Source organism: Podarcis filfolensis (genome assembly GCF_964270895.1).
Source record: "Podarcis filfolensis genome assembly, chromosome: 13".
NCBI classification, from domain to species: domain Eukaryota; kingdom Metazoa; phylum Chordata; class Lepidosauria; order Squamata; family Lacertidae; genus Podarcis; species Podarcis filfolensis.
In genome coordinates this window covers 25,649,209-25,672,343 of record NC_139615.1, presented here as the reverse complement: position 1 = coordinate 25,672,343, position 23,135 = coordinate 25,649,209, and the positions used below count along the sequence as shown (strand labels likewise).

At 42.4% G+C, this 23,135-nt stretch overlaps 2 protein-coding genes across 2 annotated transcripts; both read left to right on the top strand.

Annotated features, from left to right (window-relative positions):
* Window positions 1–977: 977 nt before the first annotated feature.
* Window positions 978–1,949, top strand: LOC310747449 (olfactory receptor 6B1-like; the record flags this gene model as incomplete). The annotated part of the gene is made up of 1 exon (XM_083581817.1): window positions 978–1,949. The coding sequence occupies one exon, from the start codon at window positions 978–980 to the stop codon at window positions 1,947–1,949; it is 972 nt and encodes a 323-aa protein (XP_083437943.1).
* A 1,237-nt stretch (window positions 1,950–3,186) lies between these two features.
* LOC310747448 (uncharacterized protein) lies at window positions 3,187–22,739 on the top strand (the record flags this gene model as incomplete). The annotated part of the gene is made up of 6 exons (XM_083581816.1): window positions 3,187–3,505; window positions 7,857–8,805; window positions 10,899–11,032; window positions 12,062–12,547; window positions 14,660–14,758; window positions 21,762–22,739. The coding sequence occupies exons 2-6, from the start codon at window positions 7,866–7,868 to the stop codon at window positions 22,737–22,739; spliced, it is 2,637 nt and encodes an 878-aa protein (XP_083437942.1). The 5' UTR covers window positions 3,187–3,505; window positions 7,857–7,865.
* Window positions 22,740–23,135: the final 396 nt, after the last annotated feature.

Here is a 23,135-nt window from a genome sequence, read left to right as displayed (position 1 = left end):
CCACCTCCCATAAACCTGGTGAATGGGCTTTGAAGTGGGGTGTGCAAATCAAGAGTTTCTCTCTTGCACCTTCTGACCACCTTGGGGGCTCTGTTTACATACAAGAATGAGGACATTGTTGGGGCATTGACCCTTTGCTGGTCATGGTAAATGCCTGACGTTGCTATCTTCCAGAAATGGCTCTAGATAACCTATTAAAACCTTTGAATTTACCTGTCTTGCCCATATCTTGCTTCTTTTACATCTTAGGTTGACCACAAAGGGGCCATTATTTTATCTCAAATCAAGAAGCTTGAACACACATTTATACTCTATACATAACTTCTCAGTGTATACCTTGAACACTGCTAATAATAACATATTTTTAAAAATTCAAGTTTCAATGTGTCCCCAACCCCTACCCAAACTGTTTTAGCTCATGGTGAGGTCTAGCAGTGAGAGCTTTGGGTTGTCAGCTAGCATCAGAGGGATTAAATAAGAGCACAGTAACATATGGAGAACTCTGATGAATCAAACTAAAGGTCTATCTAGTCAGTGTCTAGTTTCCCATAATGGCCAACAAGATGTCTCTGGGAAGCCCACAAACAGCATATGAGTGCAACAGTCACCTCCTCTTGTCCTTTCTCTGTGACTTGTATTCATGGGTATACTGCCGTTGATCCTGAAGGCAGTATACAACCCTCTCAATTAGGAGGTTGTGATTTAATGGCTGTTGCTTACAATTGATGGGAAAGGTTAATATTGTTTCCACAAACTGTATATTCTGTCATGGATGCATAAGAATCCATAGAAAGACGGTCCTGGTGAATAAAAAAAGACTCTTGTATTCCCTCCTGTGCAATGATATTATAACTTCAGCGATATGGCTCTTGCTTATGTAATATTGACTCTCCTGATGATTGTTCCTGTTTGTATTTGTACTTGCAAAACGAAGAAAACAATGGTCACACCCCATCTCATCTTTTCTATTTCACCAGATGAAAACCATGAAGAAAGAGGAGGAGAGAAATGAAACCAACATAGCAGAATTCATCCTTCTTGGTTTTGGAGACACCCAGGAACTCCAGATTTTTCTATTCATGCTGTTTCTAATTATATACATTATGACCATGGTTGGGAACATCCTCATTGTTGTACTAGTTGTGCTTGATCAAAGCTTACACACACCCATGTATTTCTTCCTTGGGAATCTGTCTTGCTTGGAGGCCTGCTACAGTTCAACCATCCTCCCTAGAATGCTGGCCAGTTTCTTAACCAAGAACCAAAGTGTTTCGGTGAATGGGTGCATTGTGCAATTGTGGGTTTTTGGTTTCTTGATAGCAGCAGAGTGCTACCTCCTGACAGCAATGTCCTACGATCGCTATGTCGCAATATGCAGGCCCTTGCATTATCCATTTCTCATGAATTTCAAAATCTGCCTCCAGCTGGTGGTTGGTTCTTGGATTGGCAGTTTTGTGGTAAACGTGATCTTGTTAATTTTTACACTGCAGTTAACCTTCTGCGGCTACAGTGTTATTGATCATTTCTTTTGTGATTTCATTCCAATAGTGAATGTTGCCTGCAGTGACACACATCAAATAAAAATTCTGTCACTTGCTCTGACCTCCATCTGCACACTGCCACCATTCAGTATAACAATAGCGTCCTATGGGTGCATCATTAATGCCATTCTTGACATCCCGTCCTCCACAGGAAGGCAAAAGGCCTTCTCTACCTGCTCTTCTCATCTCATTGTGGTGACCATTTTCTACGGCACCATCATCACTGTGTACATTTTGCCAGACACCAACCAACTGAGAGAGCTGAACAAAGTCTTCTCTGTCTTTTACACAATATTGACACCTCTCCTCAATCCTCTAATATATAGTCTGAGGAACAAAGAGGTGAAGGAGGCCTTGAGGAAAGTAGCTTACAAATATGCACATATTAAAGCCATGATTTCAAACTGAATGACGAAGCCCTTTTCTATTACAAAGGCATCATTTTGTACTGGATGTAGGTCTTCTTCTGAACTAAACAAGTGCAACCCTTGGAAGTAACTGAATGGAACATTCTCAGGGGACTGTCATGCACTCAACTTTCAGCTCTCTGTGGAAAGATTTGGATCCAAATAGAACAATATGAATGCAAATCTTTCTAAGTGTTGAAAAACACATGTTATGCAACCTCTAAACATTGCATATGTACCTTGCTTAGAACAAATTGTTATTCCTTTCATGCTATATGGAGGTTGAACTGGTGTTTGTTAATTATCTGTAGTGTGACTTCAATGGACTACTGTTCTGACCAGCAAAATGAAACATAGAATCATTAAATTGGAAGAGGTCATGTAGTTCAACCCCTTGCAATCCAGGTATCACAACATGCAGTCCTCCACCCAATTTGAAACCATAACGGACCCTGCTTAGACATTAGTTTACACCACAATGCATAAATTTTTAGTGCATACTAATGACTGGAAGAGTTTTTCTTCTAAGAATACCACATTTGCTTAAAACCCCTTTGGATAGTCAGCATGTGATAAAAAAAAAAAGTTCAAAACAATTCTCAGAAAAATGTCTTCTGAGAAATGTTGGGTCAGTTCTAAGAAATGTTCAGCTTCCCTTAACATTCCCGATGAGATGTGCTTCATTGAGTTATTCCTCAAAGAGATATTCAATCAACACGGTGTTTAAAAACAAGTTTTTCTTAAGAGACTAATTATGGCATAATGCCCACTGCTTCTCACACATCCCTTTGGCAGTTATAGCCTAAATAATAAGCTTTGAGCATGAAGAAGTGATCTGGTTTTAAATTCAACTGATCCATGAGATTGACTGATGAATCTTAGAATCTCAATGCCTACAGAACAGGACTTTGAAAAGCAATCAAACAGCCATAGTCAAGAGACCTTTGTGTTTCTAATCCTAAAATTAAATATTAGGAAGCAGAAGGGAGCATTCCAAGATTCTGACTGCCTTGAATTTCAGGTGAGAATTACATGCACAGGTGGAATGCATGATTATTCCCATCACTGTGATATAAAGGCTACTACTATACTGACCAGTTTGCTGCCAGACTCAGGTGTGTCTTTGATCATCCATTTAGCATTGTGACATGCTCAGCAGTGGCATCATAATTCCTTCTTTGTTGACACCTTGTGAAAATGCAAGAGCCCTGTACTCCTTTGTATACAATCAACCCAGAGCACCACCAGGATTTATAGAGGGACTTTGTTAATCACCCAATTGCTACAAGAGCCTTGTTCTCTTCCTATCTAGGCACTCTAAGCTAGGATATGGGAAAGCTTTGGGTCTCCAATGTTGATGATCTACAGCTCCCATCAAGCTGATGTTGGTAGGAGCTGATGGGAGTTGAACAACATCTGGAGGATCACAGGTACTCCATTCCTATCCTTCCAGAATGGACCAATATGCAACCTGCCTCTTCAGTTATCTAAATTTCAGTGGATAAATGATAAGGCAGCCTTTGCTTAGATACACCTGGATCTGGATATATCTGGAAGGTAAGAGAGAAAGTAGATGCTATATAGCATAAAAAATTATGTTGATGTGGGTGCAAGCTTTTAATAGTCACAAAGCTCCTTGCTAAAGCTGGGTAACAGCTAACAGTTCACTGATCTACAAGTGCAAATATTTGAGTTATTTGAATTATTTCACTGTGTCTGTTGGTAATTTACACATGTTCTGATAATTCTGATTATTGATGGCATTGCATTTCAGAGGATAACTATATCTTGCAGCTATCACTTAGAGGTGTTGGTGATTAAATGGTATATAAAACCTGTTAAATAAAATAATAAATACCTTGCCTCACTTGACCAACCCAGTTTATAACCACAGATTATTTTGACATGTTTGTTCCATCAATAAATTCATGTGGTTTCACCCTGACATAATTCAGAATCATCCAAAAGACAAAGTTATTTTGTTTCTCATGTTCTTTAGTTGTGGGAGCATGGTTGCATTTCCTGACTGATCCAGGGTGAGCGGGATCACTAAAATTCTGGAGCCATGATTGCCTGGTCAATACTTTGTAAAGCATTCAAGTTGGTCTCAGGCTACCTTATTAGGAAGAAGGATGATATCATTTGTATAGCTTTTATGCCAAAAATCGTAATACGCTTGTAATATCAGAAAGGCAGCAATCTTTGCATTACGGGTTTCTATCCACTGAGTGGCTCCCTCAGCCATTTTATAAAGCTCACCTTTCCCTTTGGATTTTTATATATAGGGGTGGGATGGATGTTTGGGTGGGCTTGGGAATTCGTTGGATTTTGATGAATTTGTAATTTTTGCAGTTTTTATTTGTATTGTTTTATTGTTTTCTGGGTTGTTTTGTTTTTTGTTTTTATTGTTTTAAGGTTTTATTGTTTTAGGCTGCGAAAGAATAACATTAATTGCCATCAATGGAGGCTACTATGAGGCTTGGGATTGCTACCGTGGAGGGGCGAGGGAGGTATGGCGGTGGGGGCAGATGTTATAGGCGAAGGGGATCGAGATATGGATATGCTCGTACCCCTTCCAATCTGCGCCTCATCCCGAGGGACGAGGGTAGGGCGAGCAAGGACTACTCACCTCCGTCACTGGTGCTGTGCAATGCCAGGTCTATAGGCAACAAAACCGCCACCCTGCGAGATTTCTTTATCTCGCAGGGGGTTGACCTGGCTTGTGTGACGGAGACCTGGGTGCGCGAAGGGGCAACAGTTACCTTAAGAGAGATGGCGCCCCCGGGTTTCTCCGTCCTCCACCAGTCACGGACTGTGGGCCGGGGGGGAGGGGTGGCATTATTAATCCGGGAAGATTGTTCTTTCAGGGCTCTACCATCACCATCGATCCCCGGCATTGAATGTGTTGGCCTAGTGTGGGGCTCCGAGGAGAGCTTGGCTGTCTGGCTGGTGTACCGGCCACCTAGCGCACCAGCAGCCACCCTGTCAGGCCTATTGGAGGCGGTGGCCGGCTGGGCCTTGGAGTTCCCTAACCTATTGGTATTGGGGGACTTCAACATCCATGCTGATGCCACTCCCTCCTCACAGGCTCTGGACCTGGTGTCTTCCATGGCGACACTAGGGCTCTCCCAGTTTGTTTCGGGCCCCACACATCAAGCAGGCCACACGCTGGATTTGATCTTTGGTGTAGGTATAGATGTGATCATGTCTCCTCGATGAAGGTGCCATGGTCTGATCACTACGCTCTGAAAGCCAGGATTGACTTTCCACCCCCACCCTGCTTAGGTGCCGAGCCGATTTGGGCTCGCCCGCAGAGGCTGATGGACCCTGATAGATTCCGCCAAGCCTTGCGGGACCTTGCTCCCCCTGGCGACTCATTGACTGAGCTTGTTGAGGGCTGGAATATCCAGCTCCTGGCAGCCATCGATGAGATCGCACCGAAGTGCCCTCTGCGACCCCGCAGAAACCGGGCTCCCTGGTTTACCGAGGAGCTCCGGAAAATGAAGCGGGACCTCAGACGGCTAGAGCGAGTATGGCGGGGTGCCCGTGACGGAGCCTCAAGAACATCTTATAGGGCTTTTATGAAAACCTACGAGATGGCGGTGAAGGCTGCTAAGAAGTCTTACTTCTCGGCCTCCATTGCATCCGCTAGCTCTCGCCCGGCGCAATTATTTAGTATAATCAGGTCTTTAACGTCCCTTGAAGGACAGCCAAATTTAAATAACAATTTGACACACGGCTGTGAGGCATTTGCGAGCTTTTTTGCGGAGAAGGTCTTGTTGCTCCGCCATGACCTCCCTGCCAATTTGGATACAATAAAGGAACTGGAGGCCCCTCGACTGTCCTCGGGTCCAGTATTGGACCACTTTGACCGGATATCCCCAGCCGATGTAGACAGACTCCTCCGAGCTGGAAAGCCCACCACCTGTCCTCTCGACCCGTGCCCGTCTTGGCTGATTAGAGCGTGTCCAGACGAGGTGCGGGCCCTCCTGGGGGATATCATCAATTTGTCCCTTGGCACGGGGACATTCCCAGGGGAACTGAAGGAGGCAGTGGTGCGCCCGCTCTTAAAGAAAACATCATTAGATCCTTTAGATCTATCCAATTACCGCCCGGTTTCGAATCTTCCGTTCCTGGGTAAGGTGATTGAGAGAGCGGTTGCTGAACAGCTTGGTGGGTTTCTGGATGAAACATCGGCTCTGGATCCATTCCAGTCTGGCTTCCGCGCTGGTCATGGGACCGAGACAGCTCTGGTTGCCCTAACAGATGATCTTCGTAGACAGCTGGATCGAGGTGGGTCGGGGCTGCTGATTCTTCTAGATCTGTCAGCAGCTTTCGACATGGTCGATCATGAACTTCTGGACCACCGCCTTGCCGACGTGGGGATCCAGGGCACAGTCCTTCAATGGCTGCGCTCGTTTCTCTCTGGTCGGGGACAGAGGGTGGCGCTTGGGGGGGAATTGTCATCGCGCCACTCCTTGGTGTGTGGAGTACCTCAGGGTGCGATACTCTCCCCAATGCTTTTCAACATCTTTATGCGCCCCCTCGCCCAGCTTGTCCGGAGTTTTGGGCTGGGTTGCCATCAGTATGCCGATGACACCCAACTCTATCTGTTGATGGATGGCCATCCTGACTCGGCCCCAGACACACTGACCAGATGTCTGGAAGCTGTGGCTGGATGGTTACGTGGGAGCCGGTTGAAGCTAAATCCTTCGAAGACAGAGGTCCTGTGGCTGGGACGGGACGATATGGGATTGGGGGGGCAACTCCCATCTCTTGCGGGGGCGCAGTTAGTGCCAGCACCGTCCGTTAAGAGTTTGGGTGTAATCTTCGACACCTCCCTTTCCATGGAGGCGCAGATTGCAGCTATAACAAAGGCGGCATTTTTCCATCTCCGCCAAGCTAAGCAGTTGGCTCCTTACCTCTCTCGCCCTGACCTAGCCACTGTGATCCACGCGACGGTCACCTCCAGACTGGATTATTGTAACTCGCTCTACGTGGGGCTGCCCTTAAGACTGACCCAGAAACTCCAGCGGGTGCAGAATGCTGCAGCGAGACTCCTTACGGGGTCTTCGCTGCGAGATCACATTCATCCGGTGCTATATCAACTGCACTGGCTCCCGGTGGAGTACAGGATCAGGTTTAAGGTGCTGGTTTTAACCTTTAAAGCCCTATACGGCCTTGGACCCTCGTACCTACGGGACCGCCTCTCCTGGTATGCCCCACAGAGAAACTTACGGTCTTCAAATAAAAATATCTTGAAGGTCCCAGGCCACAGAGAAGTTAGGCTGGCCTCAACTAGAGCCAGGGCTTTTTCGGCTGTGGCTCCGACCTGGTGGAACACTCTGTCACAAGAGACTAGGGCCCTGCAGGACTTGACATCTTTCCGCAGGGCCTGCAAGACAGAGCTGTTCCGCCAGGCCTTTGGCCAGGGCACAGCCTGACTCCCTCCCTCGGCAATCTTCGCGGAGCTCTGGCCCAATAGTGGCCAGTGGCTTGAATTTAATTAATTTTATAATGAATGATTTTAGAGTGTTGTTTGTGTTGTATTTTTGTATTGTTTTATTGTTGTTAGCCGCCCTGAGCCCAGCTTCGGCTGGGGAGGGCGGGATATAAATAAAATTTATTATTTATTATTATTATTCTCACCTAGGGGTGCCTTATTTCCACAAAAAGCAGGCAGGTTAATCTAAGCACTCAAATTCAAAACAGTTCACCTTTGTCCTTGTTTTTCTTATATCATGGGAATAATTTAAGGGAGACTTGGAGGAACAAATACCTGAATAGGACTATTGGGAGACTTGAATCCGGGGTGAGATCCCTTTAGTTCAGATGGGGGCAAATACTAGAATAGCATGAGGGGAGAGTAATATTGATTGTACAAATTGTTCTTCTTCCCCTCCAATAGATTAAAAGGATGTTGACATTGGAGAGGAGAAATGAAACCACCATTACCGAATTTGTCCTTCATGGCTTTGGAGAGCTCCAGGAGTTACATATTCTTCTCTTCATGGTGTTTCTAATCATCTACATCATGACTATGGCTGGGAACCTGATCATTGTCACATTGGTTGTCACTGATCAGCACCTCCACACCCCCATGTATTTCTTTCTGGGCAACTTGTCTTGCTTGGAGACCTGCTATAGCTCGACCATCCTCCCCAGAATGCTGGCCAGTTTATTAAGCAAAAACCCAGGTGTATCTGTTAATGGCTGCATTGTGCAATTATGGGCATTTGTGTTCTTAGCAGTAACTGAGTGCTATCTCCTGGCAGCAATGTCTTATGACCGTTACATAGCAATATGCCGCCCCTTGCATTATTCTGTCCTTATGAATTTCAAGGTTTGCCTCCAGCTGGTAGCTGGGTCTTGGATTGGCAGTTTTGTCATAGACACAATATTGTTAGGTTTTATACTACAGGTAACCTTCTGTGGCCACAATGTGATTGAGCATTTCTTTTGTGATTTCATTCCGATGATGAACCTGGCCTGCAGTGATGCAAGTCAGGTGAAACTGGTATCGGCTGTTCTGACTTCTATCTCTACCCTGCCACCATTCGTTCTGACTATAGCATCATACGTATGCATCATCACTGCCATTCTTGGCATCCCATCCACCACAGGAAGGCAAAAGGCTTTCTCCACTTGCTCTTCCCATCTCATTGTGGTGACCATTTTCTATGGCTCTCTCACCATTGTGTATCTTTTACAAGACAACAATCAACTGAGAACACTTAATAAGGTATTCTCTATCTTTTATACCATCTTGACACCTCTGCTTAATCCCCTTATATACAGCCTGAGGAATAAAGAGGTGAAGGAGGCCTTAAGGAGAACAGCTAACAAATGTGCTAACTGTATAAGAGTTCATTGACTTCTGTTTTCGTTTTCTTTTTTTCCTGATTCTAACAAAAATATTCTCCCATTTACTCCAATGTAAATCTGAAATGGAGTTTTACTCCAGATTTAGAAACAGCAGCGATTAATGATCTTCCTAACATGTAGCCTTGGAAGCAGCGAGCATTTGAGTAGCACTTTTCAAATCCATATGCTAATTCCTATCAAGTTGGTTCTGGAGCTGTGCTACATTTGGTCATTTATTTTAAGTATATATATATATATATATATATATATATATATATATATATATATGCTGCCAACCTTAAGAAAAAAAAATAATGGTGGTAAACAGCAACACATCAAAAATAAAACTACAACCATAAAACAAATGCACAATGCCATGGAGACTCATCACCACTGCCACTTCTTCCTCCAGCACCATTGCATCACATGAAGTTACAGGCTGCTTTACATACCACCTCATGCATTGTGTGTTGTTGTCTGTAAAGAATCCCCAACATTCAAGATCCTGACTGTGTGCAGATGCACCACATGACTGGGGCACCTGATTGTGCATTTGTCCTGATTGTGCAATGCATCTTCCTTTGAGCAGGAGCTTAGACATTGGGGTTTCTTTTCATGCAACCCTGTGCAACATATGTTTGTTGAAGCAAGAAGATGTCACTGGAGAGACACTGCCTGGCTGTGAGTGCTGAAGAGCCCAGACTCACTGGAATAACTCTGGGGTTGGGTCAAATGTCAAAAATGTTTTTAAATAGTTTTTAATTTGTGCTGTTTTAAATTTCGGTTTTATGGTTTGGTTTTTGCATGTTGGGGGAGGGATTAACATTTAGTAGCGGTTGGGTATTAGTTTAATTTTTAGTAGAACTGTGATTTTGTTTTGTTTTGTTTTTTAATTAGTTTCTATTGTTTTATATAGTTTGTATTCTGTTCTTAAGGGGAGAGAGTCAGTGCTGCCTGGGAGTAGGCCCCAGCCAACAGAATGGTTGGGGCAGGTTCCACGGGGGACACACACAATCTCTGCACTGGGACACACTGGGACACCCGATCTCAGTGATCATGGGTAGGAGGAGGAGTTATGCTAAGACCAGACTATGTCATTACTGAGGAGGCAGGTTTTGTTGTTGTTTGAAGACCATAGTAAAACATACTTCTGGAAGTGTTACGCAAGGAGAAAGTCACATATTGTATTAATGAAAATTCCTCTCCATCATTCCTCCCACTTTGTATAGAAACTAGCTACAAAGTTTGGAAGGCCAGAGGTAACCTAGAGGGAAACCAAGAACATCTGCTAGTCTCCCCCTCCCATGTAGATAGCAGGAAGAAGATCTATGGTAAAAGATCCATTTCTCAGAGATTTACTATATCTTCATGGCTCCCCGTGGCATTTTAAAAGCCCTAAAGGGCTAATATCTTTCAGGAAGACAGGGCATTTAGCCTTCTAAAAAAAAAAAATTGACCTCAGTTTGGGGAGAATCGTTGGCATAAAATCCACCCCGAGGTTGTAAGACTCATTGCTTCTCACACTTTCTTTCCCTTGCAAGTACTCTGCACTCAAATCTAAGAAGAAACGAACTTGTAGAACACATCTTACCTAGGCTAATATTCCTTTTCCAATCTAGATGGTCCTTCTTTGAACTCCTCTTTTTTTTCTTTTACTCTGTTAGGATTTTTGGGTGTTTTAGTATGGCTTCAGGGAGACATTTCAGAATTGTTAGGAATCTATCATTGTACATGTGTAATATTGTGAAAAGCTTGAAAACAGACCTTTGTGTTATAATATGAATACTTATAAATTAACGAATAACTAAAAAAAGGAATCAAGTGATGTATATTCCAATGTATATTGTCACTCATTCCGTATCACATGAAATTGCATGTGACATGGTGATTATTGCTTGAACTGTTTATCATTTGGTACGCTATAGAATGTTTTTACATGTAAAAATACAAACACATACCACACATTCCCATGAGTCTTTTCTTCTGAGTTTGATTAGACTCCTGGGAGTAATGGAAGTAAATATGGATAAAATCCAGTGGAGCATCTCAGTATAGAGAGCAGTAAGAGAAATTGCCTCTCAAACAGCTATGGGGAGAGAATGGTGTGATACATTGAAAAGGCAAATCACATTGGCTGCCCAGAAAAACAACACAGATCGCAACCACGAAGCATGTAAACACTTTCATGAAATCACCCAAGATCTGCCCACAAACAGCTTGGTAAGTCTATTTGAATAGATGACTTTTCAATTATTTTATTCATGACCTCCTGGATAAACTGTGTACACAGTTCAGGAAGATCTAGAAACCAGAGTTTTACAATGCAAAAGCCCATGCTCAGTTTGTCCCAGCCAGGGTTAATGGCTAGGAATAGAAGACATCTCATATATTTTATTATTGTAAATTCCTTGGGGGTCTCTTTTATTGTGAGAAGTGATTTATGAATTCAGTGAACCTAATGAAACATCTAGAAGCAGAACCTTGAAGGCATAACAGACCTACTGGATAAAAAGCAAGTTTTATCACAAGTTAAATATATTTATGGGTTTCCTAGTAAGAAATCTGCAAAGGTCAGATGTGCAGAATAGCCACCATGTCACCAATAATTATACATTTTCATTCATTAAAGAGAATATTCTGGCCTGCACATCCTCATTCCACATAGAAGAGGCCAGGTCAGCCTGTGTCGGTCTTAGCAAATGCATACTGGAAATGTGACATGGACAAAAACTGTTAAATCTCTATCACATGAAATTCCATGTAACATGGAGATAACTAATTGTGCCTATTTTCTAAATAAAGGTTTATAAAGATAAATATTTAAATAAAATAGGGACATGGGTGGTGCTGTGGTCTAAACCACTGAGCCTCTTGGATTTGTCAATCGGAAGGTCGGTGGTTCGAATCCCTGCAATGGAGTGAGCTCCCGTTGCTCTGTCCCAGCTCCTGCCAACCTAGCAGGTTGAAAGCATGCCAGTGCAAGTGGATAAATAGGTACTGCTGCAGCAGGTAGGTAAACAGTGTTTCTGTGCACTCTGGCTTCCATCACGGTGTTCCATTGCGCCAGAAGTGGTTTAGTCATGCTGGCCACATGACCCAGAAAGCTGTCTCTGGAGAAACACCAGCTCCCTCCACCTGAAAGCGAGATGAACTGCGCAACCCCATAGTCACCTCTGACTGGACTTAACCGTCCAGGGGTCCTTTACCTTTTACTTTACCTTTCTTAAATGTGTTTGCTTCTCTTTGCAGGAACCACACACAAGCACTATGTTCAACCAGTCATCTGGAGTGGTGGAATTCCTTCTGTATGGATTCTCTGATACTCAGGAATGGGAGACATTTCATTTCATTACTTTCCTGGTCATTTATCTGATGGCTGTCACTGAAAACCTTCTCATCATCACAGTCATCACCTGCAGTCCTCAGCTTCACAAACCCATGTACTTCTTTCTAGCCAATCTGGCATTCCAAGACCTTGGCTCCATATCTGTCTCAGTCCCCAAATCCTTGTCAAATTCCCTGATGAACACCAAGACCATTTCATACAATGGATGCATCTGCCAGGTTTTCTACTTTATGTTCTTCACTGTATCTCATTTTTTCCTCCTTGGCATCATGGCATATGACCGCTACTTTGCTATCTGCAATCCTCTGCACTATGAGACTGTGATGAACAGAAAAGCATGTGTCAAAATGGCAATCAATGCATGGATTACTGGGCTTATCTATTCCACAGTATATACTGGCAGTACATTCACAATTGAGTTCTGTTCTAATGACATCAGTCAGTTTTTCTGTGAAATTCCACAGTTATTCAAAATTGCTTGCTCTGATTCATATCTCATCGCATTTTGGGTTATTTGTGTTGGTGCGTCTCTGGCTTTTACATACTTTGCTCTGATAGTTTATTCTTATGTTCAGATCTTCAGGGCAGTTCTCAGAATTCCTTCTGCCCAGGGAAAGGAAAAGGCCTTCTCAACTTGCCTGCCACACCTTATTGTAATATCTGTATATGTTGCCAGTGGTTCATTTGCCTATCTAAAGCCAACTTCTGGGTCCCTATCAGCCATGGATCTTGTGGCTTCTATGTTCTACTGCATGTTGCCTCCAGTTATAAACCCAATAATCTATAGTATTCGGAATAGGCAACTGAAATCAGCATTGTGGAAGTTGACTGCAAAATTTTTCTCCCCAATTTTTCTCCCCCAATTTGCAATATGTTTCTCTTCCTGCAAAAAAATAGTAAAACATTTTTAAACAAACAGATAAAACCTGTGTTGAAATCTTTATTTTCATTTCAGTTGCAAATCTTTTGAGAGCACACTTGCTAATTAATAGCAATTGTTGTTGTTTAGTCGTTTAGTCGTGTCCGTCTCTCCGTGACCACATGGACCAGAGCACGCCAGGCACTCCTGTCTTCCACTGCCTTCCACAGTTTGGTCAAACTCATGCTGGTAGCTTCGAGAACACTATCCAACCATCTTGTCCTCTGTCATCCCCTTCTCCTTGTGCCCTCCATCTTTCCCAACATCAGGGTCTTTTCCAGGGAGTCTTCTCTTCTCATGAGGTGGCCAAAGTATTGGAGCCTCAGCTTCAGGATCTGTCCTTCCAGTGAGCACTCAGGGCTGATTTCCTTAAGAATGGATAGGTTTGGTCTTTTTGCAGTCCATGGGACTCTCAAGAGTCTCCTCCAGCACCATAATTCAAAAGCATCAATTCTTCGGTGATCAGCCTTCTTTATGGTCCAGCTCTCACTTCCATACATCATTACTGGGAAAACCATAGCGTTCACTATATGGACCTTTGTTGGCAAGGTGATGTCTCTGCTTTTTAAGATGTTGTCTAATAGATTCAGAAATTGATCTATAATTTCTGTGCTCCTTTAGAGTAATAAACTGTTATATAGGTTCAGCAATAGCTCTTACTATTTTCATACTCTGTTGCAGAGTGGATTTTTTTTTTTAGTTAATTTACTTGTTTTGTACTTATTTTCGCACATATTTTTATGTTGATTCTGCTGAATTGTGCCAGGTCTGTGGCAAGTTAGAACTATGCTTTCAGCTTGATTGTATGTGTGATTGTATTGGCCTAGTACCGTATTGGCCTGAATATAAGCTGCACTTTCCCTCCAAATTCTGACCGTGAAAGGTTAAAGTGCGGTTCAATTTGTAACCTTACAAAAATTGGCTTTTATGATATTGCTGCTGAAACAGACATATGGTAAAAGGGAACAAAAAGAAATGTTTTATTGCCAATTTGCAAGCTTGACACTGTTGTGGAATTAATTCTAATGTCATTCATCGCTTTCACTTGCGGGTCCTTTCTAGTACCAGTAGGGTTTTCTTCTACATCTGCCATTTACGGCTGTGAGTGCCTGTGGAATTTTAAGGGAGTGGCTTCTATTCGGGTATTGTTTTTTTACTCCCCTCCATTGAATGTTAAAGGTGTGGGTTATTTGTGGGTGCGCCTTATATTTGGGCCAATATGGTAAATCTCTATTCAGCAGATTTCTGCAAGCAGAACACTTCCTTGATTGACAGAATGTGATTGTCCTCAGACTCATGTAAGTTAGGGGAGATGGCCCCATGGAAAGTGGACTTTCTGTATTCACAGAGTTGCAAACATTCTGGGAAACATGAGCTACAAACCACCCACCAAGTCCAGTTTTTGCTTTGAGTCATAGCAAAGCATAAAAAAGAGGGCAGGTGGATTGGGAGATCTGGTGAAGGGTAAGAGAACAGGGCTCCCCAGAGGCTCTGTGGTCTTAATTACCCACGGCCATGCCTCCCACAGGTCCTGATTGGACAGCGGGGCCACCCCTAGGTGGGTTCCGCCCAGCACCAGTGATGTGGCCCAGACGGCAACAAGAGAGGCGTCAATCTCCCCTCCACCAGAACACTGCAGGGCCCCCGATACTTGGACACAACAGCGCCCACTAGAAAAAAGGTGAGCGGATTTCTCAGATACATTTGTACCTTGGATCCCAAATGCCTTGGAGTCGAATATTTTGGCTCCTGAACTCCACAAACCTGGAAATGAATGTTCCCATTTGTGAATGTTCTGCGGAACCCGAACATCTGGTGTGGCTTCCGCAACTTTCGATTGGCTACAGGAGCTTACTGCAGGCAATCGGAAGCTGCACCTTGGTTTCCAAAAGTTTTGGAAGTCAAACGGACTTCCAGAATGGATTCTGTTCGACTTCCGAGGTATGACTGTATTTAGAACAAGCTTTTTAAGGCTTGCACCTTTTCCAAATCTTTTAACACCCTGTAGCTATCAAAAAGAAAGGATATTTAATGATTTTTAAAAATAATTTAGCCTCACCTTGAAGGAATGTTCAGGGTGGCAATAGAGGATATATTATTTATTGTCCATTAAACTTTAATTAGTTTAATGTTAAGTAAACGTCCAGTGCGCTTCCAACGCCATAAATCTTATCTCAGCAGAGAATTTCGTGCAGCGGTTGAAGAAGGCAGGAGAGTCAGTACCTTTCAATGAAGAATCCTGGAGCAAGCACTTTGGAACTCAGGAAAACACTTTATTTACAAAAGAAAAACCCTGGCGATAAAGCACACATGCTTTTATCTCCGGCATAAAGAAAACTTTACTCTAAACTTAACTCATATCAGCAAACACGCCCATGGCCACAAACTGAGTCTGCGAGTCAGGTCAAGGGGAAAAACACACGGGTGAACTGACTATACAAACTAACTCACATTCCTGGATGCTTAATGACTTCCAGCTGCTCAGTGATTAGAGCGACTTGTTACCTCTTAACCCTTTAGTACCAACATTTATTAATATCCTTCCTAACTTGCGCTAGCATGTTCCTTTGCTAAGCTGAGTGCATTCCCCTTTACACAGCAGAAAACTTGTTGCAGGCTCATTAGAACCTCTTACAATTATGCAATTCAATCTGCCTCAGATTGAACTGTATGTTCCTGGTAAGATCCCCTTTTAAATCCCTCCTTAAAGAATAAAGACACCACAGTCTTATTCATAAGCAATAAAAAGAAAGTTTACTCACGATCAGGCAGAGCACAGTGTGATCCCTGAAGGCAGGCTTTAGGCCTAAAGTTTCAAACGTATAAAAACAGGTTTACCCCATAAGGGAGGTGACCTGAGGGACTGCTTGGCTGGCAGCCAGCAGTTCATTCCAGGAAGTTCGCAGGACAAAAGGAAGATGGAAAAGAGAGAGAGTGGCAGCATGCCTTGTCCTTTTACCAGGTCTGGAAAGGTCACACCCACCCACTAGTTACATGCAAGGAAGGATGTTCCAGGGCAGGAGGAACAGGAAGTTTTGACTGGCTCAACCAAACATTCCATTGCATGTCCACTCTAGGAAAACAAGGAATGTTGTACTTGACTGATCTCAGTGGATTACATCCCACACACCTTGGGTATAAAAGCTAATGTTTCTTGCCATAGCAAAAAGGTGTTTTCTCTCTCTGAAGAACCTTCACAGTGAGGTAGTAAGACTTGTTGCTTTTCTCACTTTCCTTTTCATTCAAAAACTGGGCACTCAAATCTGAGGAGAACAGATAATTGAACATCACAACCACAGCATAAATTATATAGAATAATTAAGAAATCATCAGTAAAATAATTACAAATCACCAGTATAACAACCGCCTTCTATAAAACACTATTAAGAAAGCTACTAAAAGAAATTAAGCTAAACAGAACAGCCATAACAAAAGTCATATTATAAGATTCACAAGGCACTATAGCTGCAGGTAGCAACGAAGTCAGAAAATGAACAGATTGTGTTAGATTTTAGCAGGAGTATACTTATGTTGTCCACATGGATCAGAGGCGTGCAGTGAATCTTTTTATGGGGATACATTAGGGCTGGAGGTGCCAGCTTTTAAGGGTGATTTGGGGCAGGGGCAACATCTGTGTGTGAGCATCACCCCTCCTTTCCTAAGCCAGACAGAAGCTTCTCCAGCTTTGGGAAGGAAGTGCCTGGCTTTAGTACTTTAATACTCTCATTTACCAGGAATATTGAGGGGACAAGCCTAGTTCCCTGGTCCACTGACTGCCTGCAACGGACACGGATCAACAATATTCAAAGTTTATTTGGGAAGTATAACACAGGTTGAGCAAGGAGCTAAACAAAAGATTTATGGATGCAAACATTTTCCTAAGGGATTTATATTTGAAGCAGGGCTGCAACTCTTATTAGGCAAAGTGAGGGGGCCACTCCAGTTTTGTTGGTCAAATACAGTGGTACCTCGGGTTACATATGCTTCAGGTTACATACGCTTCAGGTTACAGACTCCGCTAACCCAGAAATAGTACCTCGGGTTAAGAACTTTGCTTCAGGATGAGAACAGAAATTGTGCAGCAGCGGTGCGGCAGCAGCGGGAGGCCCCATTAGCTAAAGTGGTGCTTCAGGTTAAGAACAGTTTCAGGTTAAGAACAGACCTCCGGAACGAATTAAGTACTTAACCCGAGGTACCATTGTAGTGACATCAAAATGCTATTTATTTCATTTTAAATTATTGCCAGAGTGCAGAAGAGGAATTTGTAAAGGGTTTTCTGGTGTGTGTTTTTGCTTCAGGTGCCCAAATTTCTTGATTTGGTTTTTTTTGGTAAAGAACTCTATCCCACTGGAATTCTGCACATACTGTTTTATTTTGAACAGTGTGGATGGTACTGTCACACAGAGATAGCTGCTGTAGTTCAAGCAAAGTGTAGTTGGTGATCCACACCAAATATCCTCCCCATTGCTGGGTTCATAACTGGTGGCAACATGCAACAAACATAGACACCACAAGATCTGTCTATATGTTGTGTATCTTATTTGCTGGTTCTGTATACAAATTATCCAATGGCCTATTCTATTCAAAGATTCTTGAAGCAGTAACTTCCGGTTTGCTGCTGTGCGTTTCAGATCGTCCGCTTAAAGGACGACCATTTCGGGCTGGTTTGAGCAGTGGGGAGAGTGCTAGGACTCAGTACCCCCCCAACACTCCAAGGAAGAGTGGGGCTTTGAGGGGACCGGCAGAGTGAGAGGAAGCTCATTGTGATCCTCCCTTTGAACTCACCTCTGTCTCAGCAGCAAGTGGGGGGGGGGGAGGGAGGGAAAAGCAATTTGAGTTTGCTCAATTCAGCACCAGCGCACCCATCAGCCATAGTCACAAGCTGCCGTCGAAAGCAGGAGATCTTCCAATCAAGGTAATTAATAGCCAAAAACTGTATAGAAGAAATTAGGCACTAAAATTTAATTTAGCAAAAATGGAATCTGTCTATATGTAGTGTATCTTATTTGCTGATTCTGTATACAAATTATCCAATGGCCTATTCTACTGAGAGATTCTTGAAGCAAACATATTTTAAAAAACATTCGCAGACATTTTCCAGCAGTCTTCTGCTTTATACAATAGCTGAAATTAAAAGAATCAGCAATAGCTGTCATGTTATTACAATTTTTAAGAAAAAATAAAAATAAAGAACTTGGAACATGATAGATATTATATTAATTATATTAATTATTATATTATATTATTGGAAATATTTTTAAAGCATCTTAGTGTTATAATGGAAATATTTATAAATGAATAAAAAAGAAACCAAGTGATGTATGTACCTCAATATATTGCTACTCAATCTACGTATATCAGGTGAAATCCCATGTGATGTAGTGATTCTTGTTTGAAACTTTTATCATTTGGTATTCTAATATAACACTTTTACATGTAAACAGTAAAATACACATGCATTCCACACATACGCCTGAGAATTTTCTTCTGAGTTTATTAGACTCCTGGGAATGGAGAAACAAAATATAAATAAAAGTAATTACTGCATCTCCTTATTCTGTTAGTCAGTGAGGAAAACTGTAACTGAGATCACCTCTTAAACAGTGATGGAGAGTTAAAGATGTGACAGATCATACTGGGTGATCAGAAAAAAGCAGAAAATGAGCAGACATAAAGCAGCAGCAGCAGCAGCAGCAACAACAAACACCACCACATAAAATTGTATTAAATTCCCCAGGATCTGCCCATGAATAGTTTGGTGAGTCAGTTTTTATGGATCACTTCTCAAGTGGCTTATTGAGTATCAACTTGATAAAAAACCAATTTATCACAAGTTAATTATACTGAGGGCAATTCTGGACAAAACTTTAAGGTTCAGGTGTTGAGAAGTTAACATGTTACCAATATCTATTTTAACATTTTCAATCACTTGTCAACAACAAATTTGTTGTCTGCGTTTTTTTCAGTTGATTTAGGATGAATCTGATGCGCTGAATCCAAAAATCACATTGGTTTTGCTCAATCAGGTCAAGTTTTTGAGCTATGCCACATGTCATTTTTTATGTTTTTGTTCACATGTACGCTTGCGTGGAGCATTTTAGAAGAAGTTGGTGTGGGTAAAATTCCATGTCGAATAATTGTTTTGATTGGAAATGATTATTTTAATGACAAGAAGTATTCAGGTCCGATATGATTATGTCGAAAAGGGATCAGTTTGAAGTCATAAAACCTCCTTTTTTTCTCGGAAGAGAAGGACTTGGTGTACTGTGCAGATATTGCGCAGCTTCTGCTCAAGCTTGGAGTGCCACAGTACAAACCCAAAGATTGGAGACTGTTCATTGACAGCAGCAAGCGATCACTGAAATGTGTTCTGCTACACAACGGCAAACAGTTTGCCTCTATACCCAGTGGCGTAGCGTGGGTTGTCAGCACCCGGGGCAAGGCAAGTAATTTTCGCCCCCTAACCCGTGGATTTGCGCCCCCTAACCCGTGGATTTGCGCCCCCTAACCCATGGATTTGCCCTAACCCCAGATGTTGCGCCCGGTGCGGCCGGCCCCCCCTGCACCCCCCACGCTACGCCACTGTCTATACCCCTGGCTCACTTGAGTACACTGAAGGAGAACTATGAAGCGGTGAAGTATGTGCTGGAGAAATTTGGTTATGATCAGCATAAGTGGTTTATTTGTGTTGACCTGAAGATGGTGAACTTTTTGTTGGGACAACAGTCTGGCTTCACCAAGTACCCATGTTTTCTGTGCATGTGGGATAGTAGGGACCGTGCTCAGCATTACACAAAGAAGGACTGGCCTGTGCGGGAGGAATTGGTGCTTTGCAAAAAAAGGAACGTCATCAACGACCCTCTGGTGGACAGAGACAGAATACTCTTCCCACCGCTGCACATCAAGCTCGGCTTAATCAAGCAGTTCACCAAGGCTCTGGACAAGGATGGTGACTGCTTCACTTACTTGTGCCAGGCTTTTCCAGGATTGACCATGCAGAAGTTGAAAGTGGCATCTTTGACGGTCCTCAGATCCATCAGCTCATCAGAGATCCAGAGTTCGGAAACTCAATGAACGAAGTGGAACTGAAAGCGTGGAAGGCATTTGTTCTGGTAGTGAAGAACTTTCTTGGCAACAATAAGGCCAGAAACTACGCAGAACTTGTCAACAACATGCTGACTGCTTTCAGAAACCTGGGCTGCAACATGTGCATCAAGATGCACTACCTATTTTCACATATGGACCAGTTTCTTGAGAACCTGGGTTCAATGAGTGACGAGGAGGGGGAGAGATTCCTTCAGGACATGAAAGAGATGGAGACCAGGTATCAGGGTCGCTGGGACGCAGTCATGATGGCTGACTACTGTTGGACTCTGAAGAGAGACCTCCCTGCCGCTGAGCATTCCAGGAGTTCCAAGAAACGGAAGTTCAAGCCCTGAAGTTTGAAAAATGGTGAAGCAACATGCAATTTACGTGTACTTACCTTTATCAATGCCCACCATTCAGTTTACAATAAACCTGACCTGATGGAGAGAAACGGATGCCACTTCCTGATTCAGCAGTGCAAAAATACCCTAAATCAGTTGTAGAAATCTAGACAACATTCAAAAAGTAAAAAAATGTTGCCCAGTGATTTGCATGAGGCACTGAAGAGAATGTGTCAGCTGCAGATTCTCTTTGCTGGTGCATGCTGCTAACCCGTGACATGGGAAAAGGCATCATTGAATGATGGGGATCAGTGTGGTCTTTTGGATTATGATGAGAATTAATGCCTGCTTTACACACACACACACACACACACACACACACACACACACTTCTGGCAGTGGAAAAGGACAGTACTACTAAACAAGCAGGTTTTCAGGTCAGAATGTCATGCTTCCACTCAGCATAAGCACCCTCCCTCCCCCCAAAACCAGCACCCCAGCCAGGACTGATGCACCACTCTTAGAGGTCAATTTACCATATCAAGAGCTCCACCCCTTAAGACACTTAGTAGTGGAGTTGCAAATTTTCTAACTGCATTATTCTGGGAGGAATGATTTCAGATGTCATCCCCACTCGAAGCTGCACCAAAGCACAACACTGCTCCAGTGGCAGAAACAGAATGATTAGTTGCCACTTTTGTAGTGTTAGACTGGTTAACTTAGACCATCTCTACTGAATGGTTGTTGCAGGAAACGCTCACTGAAGCCTGAGACAAACAATCTGATTCAGTTAAATGTCTTGAGAATAATGTTTGAATGTTTTTGGCACTGTATTCAGCAGGTAAAGCCCTGCAACAAAATGGCTTATGGAGGGTTTCTGCTCAGGGAAGCAGCAGCTGCCTTCTATTCCCTCTCACCTCAGTTCCTCTGTTTCTTTCCAACAGTCATCAGTAATATCCAAGGCAACACGATGACCAAGTACAACAATGCAATATCAATATAAACTCTTTATATAATCTATACGAAACATTGAACAATATGAAATATTTTTATAATATGTAATACTAACCACTTAGAGATTTCACATTTTTAAAGGTGTATACTTTTTAATTTTAAGAGAAACAACAAACAAATGTTTATTGAAAGAGCAATGGTTTCTGGCTTACCTAGGTCAATCTATTTGATCACATGGGGAACCTGCATGAAAGCCTCTGATACTCTTCTCCTTTCTAAAATGGGTTTGTTTTCTCTTTGCAGGTACCAAATACCTACACAATGTTCAACCAATCATCAGGACTCATGGAATTCATTTTGCATGGATTCTCTGATACTCAGGAGATGGAGACATTCCGTTTCATTGCTTTTCTACTTATTTATTTGTTGGCGCTCATTGAAAACCTTCTCATCATCACAGTCATCTCTTGCAGTCCTCAGCTTCACAAACCCATGTACTTCTTTTTGGCCAATCTTGCATTCCAAGACATTGGCTCAATATCTGTCACAGTCCCCAGATCCTTGTCAAATTCCCTGATGAACACCAATACTATTTCATACAGTGGATGCATCTGCCAGGTTTTCTTTCTCATCCTTTTTACTGGATCTCATTTGTTCATCCTTGGTATTATGGCATATGACCGCTATATTGCCATCTGCTGTCCACTGCACTATGAGACTATCATGAATAGAAAGACATGCGTCCAACTGGCAATCTGCGCATGGGTTGGTGGGCTTCTGTATTCTACAACATACACAGGAAGCACATTCACACTTGAGTTCTGTTCCAATGAAATCAACCAGTTCTTCTGTGAAATCCCACAGTTATTTAAAATTGCTTGTCCTGATTCACATCTCATTGCATTTTGGGTTATTTGTGTTGGTATATCTCTAGCCATTACTTACGTTGCTCTGATAGTTTATTCTTATGTTCAGATCTTTAGGGCAGTTCTAAGAATTCCTTCTGCCCAGGGAAAGGAAAAAGCCTTCTCAACTTGCTTGCCACATCTTATTGTAATATCCTTATTTTTTGCCAGTGGTTCATTTGCCTATCTAAAGCCAACTTCTGGGTCCCCATCAATCATGGATCTTGTGCTTTCTATGTTCTATTGCATGTTTCCTCCAGTTATGAACCCAATAATCTATAGTATACGGAATAGGCAACTGAAATCGGCATTGTGGAAGATGACGGCAAATCTATTCACCCTATTCTTCCCCAATTTGCAACGTCTACAGCATTGATTACGTTTCTCTTTCTGTGCAAAAATAGTAAAACAATTGAAAATATTTTAAATCATTTATAATAAAGATAAAACCTAATGATTTTGAAATCATTATTTTCATGTCTGATGCAGATATTGGAGAACACACATGCTAATTTATAACAATTCATAAACTATTATATAGGTTCAACAATGGATCTTATCATTTTTTTGTTCTATAACAGAGTTGAAACATTTTAGTTAATTTACTTGTTTTATACTTATTTTCACACATATATTTATGTTGATTCTGCTGAATTGTGTCAGGTCCATGACAAGTCAGAACTATGCTTTCAGCTTGATTGTATGTGTGACTTTGCAGATGTGGGCCCACATTGGCCTAATAAATCTCTATTCAGCAGATTTTGGGAGCAGA